At 36.9% G+C, this 14,268-nt stretch overlaps 1 protein-coding gene across 3 annotated transcripts in view; it reads right to left on the bottom strand.

Moving 5' to 3' along the window:
- RABGAP1L (RAB GTPase activating protein 1 like) overlaps positions 1–14,268 on the bottom strand; it is a 248,515-nt gene that overhangs the window by 184,892 nt on the left and 49,355 nt on the right. For all 3 annotated transcript variants that reach the window (XM_032192057.1, XM_032192060.1, XM_032192059.1), the window contains one exon: positions 3,316–3,409. In XM_032192057.1, the coding sequence (XP_032047948.1) occupies positions 3,316–3,409 (94 nt within the window). The remainder of the gene's footprint in view (positions 1–3,315; positions 3,410–14,268) is intronic.

The following is a 14,268-nucleotide window of genomic DNA, read 5'->3' as shown; positions in this document are numbered from 1 at the left end:
ATTTCAAAGTTTATTATTTACTCAGCCTAACTGAAGGCCATTACGTAGCCCCTCTTCTCTTTTTCAGTATGTTTTGTAGCACGTCACGTTAGTACTCTTGTGATGGGAAAAAGATAGAAACAAAAAACAATGTCCCATCCACAGGACTATTAAGAGAACAAGACACTCTAAACAGTTACAAAGTGATGGAATTTAGGAATAAATAAATAAAAGACACTAGAAACTTAAAACACAAGTTGTGCAAATAAGAACCATTCACAAGACACTGCATATTAAATTAATTTGGTCATATGCATTACATATGAAATACAGAAGGCATTCTCTAAGGACTCAACAAGTAGGTAACACAAAATCAACACCTAAAAAGGTACATTCCCATATAAATGTTACAGAGCTTTTTCAGTGACACTAAGAAACAATACAAATAGCTTATGGCAACAACTAACAGAGATGCTCCTTCCATGTTACACCACCATCCTTACTCCTAACCATATTTGGAACTAAGAATGAAGCATTCTACAGCACACAATATTTTAATGTATTTGCCAAACATTTACAAAGCTTTACAGTAGAGGCAATGTTTTTGCAATGCTAGTGCCTGCTGTAGAGCAGAACTAGCTTTAAAAAGCAACCTCTCTGTTTCCGAATATCTGTCTGGGAAAGAGTCTGATCATTAATAACCCTCACTCTCGTGTTCTGCAATATTGAACAAATATACTTTTTTTCCCTCCCTGGTATAGAGGCCCAGGCACATTACATTGCTAGAGATTTTCTGGCCAGACTGTAACAGAAAAGAGCTTTAAATAAAAGCCTGCCTTACACCCAGTCTTATCCTTTAGCATGTGGGTCATTCATGGATGCTGACATGTTTAATTTGTAACAAAGTGCTATAATTTTCTTGCGTAAAGTTCAAATGCATCATTTTAAAAGGTCAAAGAGCAAGGACATAGAACAGCAATGCTAACTATGCTCCACCTTGACAAGTACTCAGCTAAACTAGTCCAGCTTGCAAGAAAATCTTTAGTGCTGAGGATGCAGTAAGTGGTATGCTTTGTGAAATAAATTAATAGGTATTCCACTAATTTCCAACTGTTTATCATACCTTGTTGTGAAATTATTCTTATTCCTTGTTATATGGTACCCTTTGAAGGAGACTTAGAGCAATGTTTCTGCTGAGTCAGCCCATTAGGTTACAGTGACATTTTAATTAAATGACAGGAAGCATCTAAAATGCAAGAAATTTTTCATCTAAGAGACAAATCAGCACACCAGTTCTCCAAGTGGAAATGTTAATTTTTGTTTATTTATGGTTTCTGCAAGTGCACAGATATTCCTTTAGCATATGGTGCAACGTTTAAAACGCTAGAAGATTTCAATCTATTTTTAGTTTTCAAATTGTTACCGTTTTTCATCTGTTACGCTTTCCAGGTTTTGTTCTTAAGATATAACATAACACTGTTCAAGAACCCAAGTATTTTATATGCTTGAATTTATCTCAAAAAGTAACATTATGTGAAACACTCCTAAAGAAGATATTTGCTACTGCTAGTCTTCAAGCTGGCTGGGATATCCCACTTCTCTTCCTTTAACTCACTTTAGCTGGGCTAAAAATTATTTAGTGTTTTGGCTACTAAATAATCCTCTGCGTTAAGTCTCTATACTTATGTTAGGGCTACAAAATAGTTTCCTACAAAAGTGTTTTTGTTTTTTTTTTTCTTGTTGAATAATGTACTTGACTAAGATGAAGAAATTATTGGCTACGTGAAACTGGAGAGAATGAGCTGTGGGCAGTCAACCAGTTCTTTACTTCAGCATGTTTACCTACACGAGTCCAGATATTTGTCACAGGCAAAACTTAAAACTAACTGAATCAATGGACAGTCAAGTTTATGCAAGAAAAAAAAAAAAAAAAAAAAAAGGTAACATCTTTCCATGCAAATGCAATGGAGACTGAAACAGACCTGCCACACAGCTCTTCTAAGGGCTCAAAATGGCTTCGCTAATTAGTCTTGTAGAATGTACAAACAAAATTTTAGACAGATGTAAAATTCCAAGCAATTTATAAACTCACTTGGGATGCCCTTTAGAACAGGCCTTGGAGAGTTCTAAATAGCCCCAGAGCAAATCCGTTTACAGCCACTGCAGATGAGGAAAACATACTTCTGTGTAGGGATCAACTCACTTCCACACATTTCCTCAATATTTTCTTAATCATTCAGAGGGCCCATAGTGGGAATATTCATACAATCATTGTATTAAATATTTGTGCATCCCCCCAAAAATCTTTCACCAGAAATTTGAATAACAACATAATAAAACGACAACAAGAAGGAAGGGTCCTTTTAAGAATCTGGTGGTCTCATTTGAGGAAACTTTTCCATGAGATGTCCATTAAAGATCAGCTCTGCAGCAAAAAGCTGGTTTTCTCTAAAACTACAAGGTGGCCAAGCATACGGGAAAAACATCTGAATAAGTCCTAAAAATGTTTTTCTGCTCTTTTTGGTGTTCGGAAAAAACGACTTTGGCAATTTCAAATTAAGAACCTCTGATTATATTTGTCCCAGACAGCAGGAGCTATTACTTAAAAAGGGAAAAACCAAATAAGTGGTTCTGGCATTTGCTAGTAGCATAAGGTCTTGCAGAGGTAGCAAATAGAGACTTTTTCTCTCTTGGCAAAATATATGCTGCTGCTGAAGCATTTAATTAAACCACAGAAATAACACTGCTAAGAATACACTTTAGGCTTTCAAATAATCCTCATCTTACTCTTCACCAGAAAGAGTTTAAGTGAGGGTCAGAGTCTTCCTGGAATCTCTTTTTAAGTGATTACATGCAGCACATCAAAGGAAAAAAAGTGTTCCTAAACAAATCAGTTAGTTAAATGCATATCAGCTAGCACAATGGCAGACTAGATTTACTCCGTCTTTTATATCCTAGCACTAAGAGGCACTGAGATTCAGGAGGGTTCAACATCCAACCTCAAGGAAGCCAAGTGGCCAGAAATTCTTTATTTGAAAACTCGTTCAAGCAGTGAGAGCATAAAGAGACATACTCCAAAACACTGAAAGAAATAAGACTTGCACAGAAACTGGAGAAAACATTTGTCAAACAGCTAAGTTAAAATAAAGGGATTTACCAGCACCTTTCACCTTTCAAACCAAATTTATAAATACACTTCAGTGTTTTGCATTTTAGTTTTTAAACTACATAAATTGAAGTTTCAAACCTCCTGCACAAGAGCATACAGGTCTCAAAACAAAGACAAGGTTAGTATTTAAAGTCTAAATTGAAAAACAAGCAAAAAAACAGCATTACCATCTCACTAGTAATTCTCCCCAGGAATACAAAATCTTCTCAGGACAATCCTTTGACACATCACCAGTGCCACTGGAGAGTTCATTATCACTCTCTGCAAAATAAAAACAAAGACACAAACAAGAAAACAAAAGCATGCACAGATTTACCAAAAAGAACAGACAATAAAGATGCATACATATATGTACCAGACAAAGTCTTCTCACTTATCAGTTTTAAAACCAAGGGGACATAGAAAGTATTAGTGGAAATCTGAAGAAAGTATAGTAGATTTGATTTAATAAAAAAAAAAAAAAGTGTATTAGTAAAGTTACCATAAACTTTAAGAGAAGTCTAGGGAACAATTCACAATGTTGTTATGGGGAAAAGGGTTGAGATGTAGAAAAGCATTACAAGAGAAAGGATTCAAGGCAGTCAACTCTCCGTTCAATGATATTTCACAATGAAAAATGATCTAAAAGTCACATCCACTCTGTATTTCACACAAAGAGAAGTCTCTTGTAAAACACAGCAGCTAACAGTGCTCCAGTACACTTCAACCATTACACAGCACTCTGCTCTCACGTGGCACACCATTCTCAGCCTCCATGGAGCAATGAATGAAAGAACTTTGTACTGAAATAAGTTCACAGAAGAGCAGCAAAAATGACACTGTGACATTAGAGGTCATATTGCATGGGACAGAAAACAATGCTTAAAATGGATAAGAAACCTCAAAAATATTAAGAACAAATTACTTACGTAGGAATATAGGGCATTATATATGACAAACACACAGAACTAGAAGAGATAACATGAGCCTGTGACTGTGGGCTCAAATAAGCAGTAACCATATCCTGTTTAAAAGTGTCTTAGAACTCCGTACAGCTGTTCAGAGTAAGTGGAACAGTAACTTTTAAGAATGGCTCATCACATGAACATGTCTTTGCAGTTATTCCAGTTTTATCTGAATAAAGTATTGCTAAAAACTAAACAAGAAACCCAACCCAAAAGGAGACACTGAAGTAGTCCCTTTACCCTTGGAGGCCTCTGGGACCATGATGATTTAGATGATAGAAGGTCTCTAAGGTTGTTCTTTGCTATGAACCGAGTTATCTTAAGAAGCTAAAATAAAACAAAAGAAGGATTAAAGCCATATCTGCTCCCAGAATCCCTTAACTAGTCAATCAGTCCAGTCACATCGGTTGCTGACCTAGTATTTTTAATTCCTCAGGTACATTAAACACTTCGTATCTGACTTCTTGTTGACAACTGGAGTTCAGGTACAGAAGGACCATCAATACTTACACAGTTATCCCCTTAAGTCTTCATCTTTGTCATTCTGTTTTCAACTACACCTTTCGAATTAATAGTTTTGCCAAGTGCAAGTCATTAATAACAACATCACAGATTTCTTATTTTGATAACAAAACATGAGGACAAATGATGGCAGATACTGTATTTCAAAGACAAATAACAGCAAAAATGCTGTCCTGAGAGAAAAGGAAAAGAAATGAAAAGATTTCTCACGTGCTTTAAATTACAGTGGGAAGTATTTAAGTGCAGGTTGGTTTTATATTTTTGGGTCTGTAAAGCTGTATTGTTTAATTTGAAATAGAAGTTGAAAACATTCATCATAAATCTACAGGAAAATTATGATTCTAAGGATTTGCAAGCCTTTGCATATATTCCCTATATTTAAAGATGGAAACATGAAGATCCTAAAAAAAAAAAAAAAAAAACAACAACAACAACAAAAAACACACAACACAATTTTCACTAAAATCTGATATCACTCTAAAAGGTCTTCCAATAACCATTAAGCTCCAGTGGGGGAAAAAATATATATATATATGTATATATATATATAATTTGAAGACTAAACTTTCCTTTAATTTTAAAATTACCTAAAGTATTCTACAAGGAAATCTCACTTTATATCGATGTTGGTAATATATATATATAAAAAGTTAAAATGTTTAAATGCATTGCATTCTTTAAATCCTCTCCTCTCCTGATTTGTGCCTAACTGGATAAAAGAGATCAATTATAAATGCTGCCCTACTACCTCCCCTAGAAACTGAGAAAAAGAATTTGAGGAAACCTTCTCTAGATTGTAAGAGTATCCTGGCAATTCAGAGACATAAGATGAACATATGGTACATATTAAGAATCTCAAGAAACCTGACTCACATTAGAAATTTGTCATAAACCACTATTTCAAAAAGGTTTCACACATTCAAGGTAGAGCAAGACAATCTGGCACAGAGGTCTCAAGAGATCTGAATTACTTTGGAGAGACTGAAGAGTTACAACATCTCTACCAGGGGGACTGGTAAAACAAACAAATCTAGCAATCTGAAACAAAACCTGATAAAGATGAATGTATTAAATTTCAATCTGACCAAAACATTTAAAAACAAAGCTACAAGGAATACTTTCAGGAACAAAGCACATTGATTGTTATCTGATCCAAACTTAGCTTGCCAATAGCATCAGACAAAACAGAAACAAAACCCTTCTTTCCTTGCTGCTCTGGTATTGTACATCAAATTCTTCAAAGTTATTAAGGAGATCAGTGTTACACAGCATATATATTCCAGCAAGATGGATTATAAAGCTACTGTGCTTCAGCCCTGAAAATTATTTCATCTGGAAGGCTTAACAGTATTTGGAATGTATTATTCAGTTGTATGTCAGAAAATCACAGGCCTTAATTAGAACTACCATATGCTCCCTTTCAAAAGACACTAATGTCAAACTTCAAAATAGAGCGGGGCAAAAGGTAGAGAATAAACAGCTTTAAAAAAAATCTCTGCTTTGTTTCCATCCTGAAGATTATTTACATATTCTGATCTGTTTAAGAAATCAAGTATAAATGGAGGGGGGAGGGGTATCTTCGGAGGGATATTTAACTGCAGATATTCTTCCCTGAAGTGTGCTTTCGCACATTTTCCCCACATTCTGTAGTATCTATAAGCCAGCAGCATTAGCCAGAGCATGATTACATCCTGTCTGATTCTGCAGGGAATGCAACAGATCCCTTCCTCTAGCCATACTGTGTATTTTTCCCTTCCTCTTTTATACGCCCTGCTCTCAGTGCCTCTAACCTGCAAAATTAAACCTATGCCTCATCAGAACAGGAAGAGGCTAGGTGACATTTGCAAAGAAGCAAACCTGAAGGGCTGGGTTGTGAACGTGTGGACACACAAATAGCCTTTAAGAATACTTACAGATAACATCAAGCCTCTCTGCCTTTTTGCTTAACCGTATTACTTATTCTTACCTTGTGGATGGATAATTCATGGGTGCCCCATGAAACAATTCTCTAAATTCAGAGTCTTTTTAAAGCAAGGCTGAAGGACTGCACTTCCACAGCCAGCATCACTCCATACAGCTTCAGCACAGAATCCTAGAATAATTTGGGCTGGAAGAGACCTCTGGAGGTCATCTAGTCCAACCTCCTACTCCAAACAGCTTGAATTAGATCAGGTCACCCAGGGACCTGAAAGCAAGGGTAGTCTTGAAGACCTTCAAGAAAGAAGATTCTTGAATCTCTGCAGACAACCCATTCTGCTACTGGACCAGGATCGTGGTTTAAAACAAGTCCTCTTATCTGATCAGATCCTGTTCCAACTTGTGTCTGATGCCTGCAGCCCCTCGGCACATCATTGTACACCTCTGAGAAAAGTCTCGGTCCACCCCTGAGTCCTCTGATGTATTAGCTGATAACAACAAGGCTCTCCTCCGTGCAAGCTTTCTTTTCCAGCCTGAATGAACGCAATTCCTTAACTCTTTAAGATATGGCATGTGCTCCTGCCCTCTGGCCAGCTTGGTGCCATCCACTGGACTTGCTCCAGTGTGTCTGTCTGTCTTGTACTGGGGGGGCCAGCGTTGGATGCAGTGCTCCAGTGCAGTCTCACAAGCTCTGAGGAGAGGGGATAGAGCTCTCCTTGGACCTGTGGACTGCTGGGCTCAGCCTTCTTTGCTGCGAGGCCACCCTGCTGGCTCCTTGCAGGTTTTTTTCCACTCAGGTGAAAAGATCTCCAGGTACTTTTTACAGAGATGCCTCCCAGATAGTTAGCCCCCAGCCTGTATTGTCACACAGTTCTTCTATCACAGATACAGGATTTACATTTGCCTTTCTTGGAGCTCCATGAGGTTCCCAGCAGCTCTTTTCTCCAGTGTGTCCCTCAGTCACTCTGAGCAGCAGCCCTGCCCTCCAGCACACCGACCCGGTGGTTGGTGTTGTCCACAAACCTGCTGAGACTGTGCCCAGCCCCACTGTCCAGGTCATTATTAAAGACCTTGAATATCACTGATCCCGACACCAACCCCTGAAATATACCACTTCTTACTGACTGCCAGTTGGACTTTGCATCACTGAGCAATCCCTTCAGCCCAACAGTCCAGCCAACTTTTCAACCACATTACTTTTCACTTTTCCAGTCCCTATCTCATCAATTTAATGGTATGGACACTGTGATGCTGTGTTGAAGTCCCTGCTAAAGTCAAGGTACACAGCACCCACTGCTCTTTTCTCATCCACAGCACTGGTCACCTTGTCACAGGAAAGCGATGGTTTGCCCTTCATCCATCGATGTAGTCTGTTCCTAATCACGTTGCTATCCTTCAGGTGGTTAGAACCAACTTGCAGGAGGACTTCTTCCCTAACTGTCCCACAGACTGAGGTTAGACTGACCAGCCCATAACCTTACTCCTGGCCCAGTGTACTTGCTTTTCTTCTTGTATTTTGTTTTAGACATTGGCCATTTGCATGAGATAAATACTGAAGCACATACAGATGCTACTGGGGTTGGGGGGAAGATCTGCAGATGACAGATTTTGCATATAGGCTGCTTTTGTTAGTATGCCTATAGACAAACACAAGTGGCCTCTTTGAAAAATCTGCAGGAACATTCAAGAACAAACTATAATTAATGACTAACTAAAAAGAAGACTGGCAGCCTATTGGATGTATGTAATTTTGTGCCTACTCTGCTTAGAAACACTCATTACATAAGTTATTCATTATATGAGCAGACTATTTTGAATAGGGGACAGGGAGTTGTATTTTAAGTGGCCCAGCACTAACATTTGTTATGTTACAATACTCCACTTACCAGGCTCAATTACAACTTTTTTGCCCCTTTAAAAACAGACTCCATCCTGTAGAAATATGACTGCTCATATGAAAGACCTTTTACCACTTTGTAGAAAAACAAACTTTGGCTCATTATTCTTGGTAACAAATAATTTGCAAAATGCATCCTCATGTGGCCTGTCATCCACACAGCAGAGGCACCTCTTTGGATCTAGTCTAACCCAGAACACCCTGAAAGGCTAATTTTAATGGAAAACAACTTGAACTTTCACAATTATTCCACTTGATATCCAGTGGCAGTAAGGTTAGAGGGGTTGTTTCTTTTTCTACTACAACATTCACAAATGATGAACTGCCACAGCAGGCCACCCTATGGTTGTCCACATCTGCAGTACTGTAAAACCAGAAGAGGCTTTGACTATCTCCTAGGAAACCCACAGAGTAATAAAGTCAAGCCTTATGAGACAGCTCCGGTAGGTTATCCAAGTTGGCACTTTTTGAACTAGGCTAAAGACAACACAGGTCTTGATCATTTAGACCCTTGAAGATACTGTTCTAAGCTAACGCTACAACCCTCCAGTCATCTTCCTGAGCAGTTCACTCCAAGGACTTCATTACTGTAACTCGTGGACTGTATCTCTCACTGCTAATCTAATTCTTTCTTTCTGCAACTTATGCCAATGTTACTTTGTCTTAAACAGAGTTGCCACAGAAAACAATATTAGCACATCTTGCAACAAAAAGAAAAATCTTCTGTATTCTTATTTCTCTCGAAAACTCCACTTCTTTCCACATGAGGCTTCTGCTCATTTCTGCCTTCTCCCTTCAACTAGTCTGTATTTGCTTGATGAGCCATGTTCAAACAAAATATTGAGACATCAAGTGTTCAAAACAGAAGAATTACACAGACAGTAGCTCTTTACTGTAAGCAAATACCCCACAGAAATTAACACACACACACAAATGTTGGCTTTTCCTTCCCCCTTGTTCATTTTGGTAACACAATGCTTTTGAGCCCACAAATGCAGAACATGGAGAACCCCTAGATGAAACCAGATACAGAGCTAGATACAAAGATACATTATCTAGATATAGAGCTACCTTTTGGGAAGGTAGGTCTGCTCTGCTTCAAGAAGTCTACAAGATTACCTGAAATACAGCAGTGCCTTAGGAGTCAAACTAATTTGTCTGTTAACAAAAAATACAAATAAAGTACAGAACTATATTGTTCATTCCAAGAGTTCAAGCATAAAAGCAAAGAAGCAAAATACATCCTAAAATGACGGGAAATGCATGAAGATAGCAGGAAAAAAAAAATGAACAGGTGGGGTTTGAGCACTGAGATGAAGAAGAAAGAAGGATTTTTAATGAGTTTTAATTGAGAAGCTGTTGCAAGTGAAATAAAGAGTAGGTGGAACTGAAAAATAATATAGTTGGAGCAACCTGAGCAGGGCAGCCTGTAGGAGAAGGAAATTAGGTTGTGAAGATAGGTGTGAATAGAATTGGAATAATTCAAAAATGAGAAGCTTGATTTTTATGTAGGAGAAGAACAAAAATGAAGGGGGAGCTGAAGTTGGCAGCATATTATCAGGGCAACAAGATATAGACGTTACTGACATGGAATCATTCTGTACGTATGAAATGAAAGAGGATCGTGAGAAAGGCCACAAAAAAAGCAAGCTTCCATTTATAAGGTAACAGGAAATTATAGAGCACGAGCTACAGAAAAGACAAGAGTGAAACAAAGTTTAAGCCATGAAATTCACTGTATTATCAAATAAGGTAGATTTGCAGAATGATTCAACTTTTTAATGCATTACAAAGTATTTTGATGAAGACAAAATATTTCAAAATGCCTTTCGAGTGATATATTTACACAATGATGATCCTCAGTAAATTCTGCTCAGTAAAGTGAGCAAATACAGCATATTTCCCAATTTGTCTGAAAGAAAATTAATCAGAACCAGAAAAAAAAAGTTTTATGAATATGAACAAAGAAAACTTGCACTGAATTCTGCTCACAATAAACTTCCGTTAATACTTAAGTTACACAATAAACTTGAAGAAAAATAATTTAGCAGCTACTGAAGTACATATAAAGAGACCAAAACCAAAAAGGATTCTAAGTTTTCCCCTAAAAGTTAACCAGTAATAGCAAAAGGTATTTTTATTCCTATTCCTTTTTATGAACTATAAATGTATACATTTGTTACTTAGTGTCACTCAAACATAAGTTAATGTTGATGAATTCCAAAATTTTCATTACTTTGCAAGAAACCTACAAACTTAATTACTTCTCTCTGCAACTGGAAACCCAGACTGAAAACACCTACAGCTGATAAGCATTGAAAGAAGGTGGAAGAGATGATGCCGTATTTCACTCCCTGTTATATTCACACTGCAAACAATAATGCTTTTTGCACAGGTTATGAAGTCTGTGCAATACCTCTCGAACGACCTAACCTTCCCCTTAGAAATCACTCCCATTGGCAAAGCTGTCGTTTCCTTTTTAATAAAAATTTCTGCATTTAAGCATATATCTCAGTTCCAAATCATATAGTTGCTACATAGGCACTGCACTGCTGTCACATTAAAAAAGATTGATTTAAAACTCACAAAAATAAGCCTGAGCTGTTCAGCCAAATCTGAGTGTAGAAACGTGCAAAGTGATGCTCCTACCCTCCTGTAGTGAACATACAAGTGTGCCACCATGACTTCTCTATGTTGGATGTAAAAATGCTTAAAGCTGAATAAAAAGTGGAGGAAATTATCACTTCAGTTGAGTAGTTCTGCTCCCACACAAATGACAAAGCCAACTAAATGCTGCACAGTGGAGGTATTCTTGTAAACATAAACATCTTCCCCATGTTCTATGCTGTCTGAAAAATGACAGCTTTGAGAACACGCAAGAAAAAATCAAGTTTGAGATGCTGTCACAATTCTAAGACAATGCCATTTGTTATTCTGTATTTGCCATATTATGAATTTTAAAATTTATAGATTAATGTCTAATGCCACATTTGATATATCTATGTTTAAAAAAAAAATCAATGTTACAAAAACATTAGAATTGTATATTGCCCATGGTTTATTTAAAGTGCCAGGGCAGTATTTAAGCCACTTATGAAATACAAAGGCTGAACAAAACAGCTAAAGTTAATTACCAAACCCAAAAAGAGACAAGAACCTCCCAATTATTAGTAACAAGCTGTGGGGAACTGTTTGTTGAGAAGTCTTTGTAATCACCTCTATATAAAGGCACTTGTTTTTTTTGTTTTTTGTTTTTTTGTTTTTTAACTGATATGAAACGTGAATTTGTATGAGCATAATGGTGGCACTCTGAGGCACACAAAGCCATGGCACTCATGACTGACACCTGGGAAGATCCTCTAGCAATAGGAAGCTCTAATTCGTAAGAAGCCAACAGCAATCCAAAAAGCAGCAAATCCTTTTTCAAACAACTTTTACGCTACCATACTGCTTGTAGGCAGACAAGGAAAAGACCACTACAGAAATAAAGCATCGAAACATTCAAAATAATCTGTTATTGCTTCTGGACAAGATGCAAATTTAATCTCACTTATTGTGAGAAAAATGTCTGTTTTATACCACAATCTGAAGTTATTTTATGTAAATTAATACAAAAAAAAGGTTGAAATCAAAGAACCAGATTTCACCTGTGCACTCAAAGAATAAACCCCAAAAGCTGAAAGATTCCCCTCCACTATTCATGAACAACAGGACAGAGTTCTGGAATGATATTTTGCCTTGAGCTTCACAAAGCGAAACAAGGTATTTTACCAGGGAAAGAATCCCTTACAAAACCATGTTCCCACAAGCACCTTGCAGGTATGTCCTCTGGAACACAATACTCCAGAGAAAGTCACACATGGCTCTAGATGGCCTAGCCTGGAAACCCAGTTCACAGATGAACTCTGAGATCTGGATTAAATGACAGGAAAGAACACAAGTCCCTGCCAGGTGACTGTCCCTTTGTATCCATTTACCTGTAAAACTGCAATTGAGAGAATTTTCATGTTGCTGGAGAATTTTCAGGTTGTTTCCATTTCATATATAACCCTGCAATTTCATCACAATGAAATTGACTTGAAAGCCACAAAATTGCTTCAAATTGAAAACATTTGAAATTCTTGCTTTTTTAACAGAAAGGCCATACTTGCATGAGTAAAACTGAATATGCACAAATAGATCTGAACACAGCTGTAACTATCAATAACACCTTCCAGAGCAAACTAAAAAAAAAAAGTATTCTGCCTTTTTCTTTTTTCTTTTTCTTTTTTTTTAATTTATAATAACAAAGTGATCACATTCTTTTTGGCAGCACAAAAATAGCTGGAGAAGTCAATCAAGTACATTTTTAATTACAGATGTTAACCTGTAAGGCATGAAAATCCAAGACAACGGATACTACAGCCCATAAAATGACATCAAGAATATTTTTTTTTTCCCACTTGGAAGCTACAGATTCATATTCCTCCAAAGCACTTTAAAAATCAGACACTTCACCTTTGCTGAAGTTCCGTAAGAGATGAAGATAAACACTAGCCAAATGGCCTAATGGATTTACGATTTTTTAAATTTTAGTTCATTTTTATTGTAAGAATAAGACTTCAATATAGATTTATCTTGTTTAGTACCTAGCAACATTATTCTGCGTTGAGCTATTCTAAGAAACGTTTCTTATGAATTACATAAAGCTATTTTTAAATAGGATAAAAATGCAGAGTTCATTATTTCCATAGTGCTAATGGCATTTGTCTCACTCAGTCATCCTCGTGTGTTCATACTCTCCCTGGTCACAAGCCCCTGTTTTATCAGAAAATACTCTCAATAGCTTTATTGACTCCTAAAACACCACCTCCTCTACTCTTTTGCTTTTTTGATTCCTGAAAACAGCCTCTACCCACCCACAACGTTTGACCCAGGATCTTAATTTAGTCTTGCCGATCATCTCTAATCATTTACTATTGCCCACCTCTGAATTATTGTACCCACCCTGTCTTTTTGTGCTCTTCCAAAACATTACTATCTCAATTTCTTTGAAGCTTTCAGGATTCTCTACCCTTTTAATCTACTTTCATTGTCAAATTTCACTGAATTTCCACATCTTATATATTAATTTTTCTATTGTAGAATACTTCTCTTTGTACGTAGAGCCAAGATAACTAGAGGGAACAGACAGAAAGCATTACCCTATTATGTTTGTTATTTCTTCTCTTCTGCCCTTTCTTACTCCTACAGCTTGATATTTATATATAATTTCTCCTTATTAAAAGCCAATTGCTAAGCTCTGAACACATTTCAATAGGATCCTTCTTGGTCTAAGCCAACTGTTTATGGATCAGTATCCCCTGTGCTGTCAGCTAGATCTCTGCTCAATTCCCAGCTGTCAGAAATGTAATATTTTAAAAGATCAAGAAATTTAATGTTGCAGGAGAAAAAAATAATTAAAAAAAAAAATCAAAAAACACAAGCACAGATAGTACTGCATTCCTGGAAGTCATTTCAGACTGTTCTAGAGGCAATCTACAACTCATTTTTAGGAGCTTCTTTTGGAGACTTGGTAGGCATGTTACCTTTTACCTAGCATGAATTACCTGCTTTGGGATGTCTACTAAACATAACATGCAGTGTTTACCCTGCAATTAATGGCCTGGGACAAGAGCTAGAAACCAGACACTTGGGACCACATAAAACTGAAAAGTAAAAATTAAAAAAATCCTCAGCTTAATTACAATCAGTTTAAAGACTTTGGAAACACAGAGTATTTTGTGTTTTCAAACAGAATTGCTCTTATTTACAATGATCTTTACGATCCTAACAATATTTGATTTAAAATGAATCTCAAA

This window comes from Aythya fuligula, chromosome 8 (genome assembly GCF_009819795.1).
Source record: "Aythya fuligula isolate bAytFul2 chromosome 8, bAytFul2.pri, whole genome shotgun sequence".
Classification (NCBI taxonomy): Eukaryota; Metazoa; Chordata; class Aves; order Anseriformes; family Anatidae; genus Aythya; species Aythya fuligula.
This window is presented reverse-complemented; position numbering and strand designations above follow the sequence as displayed.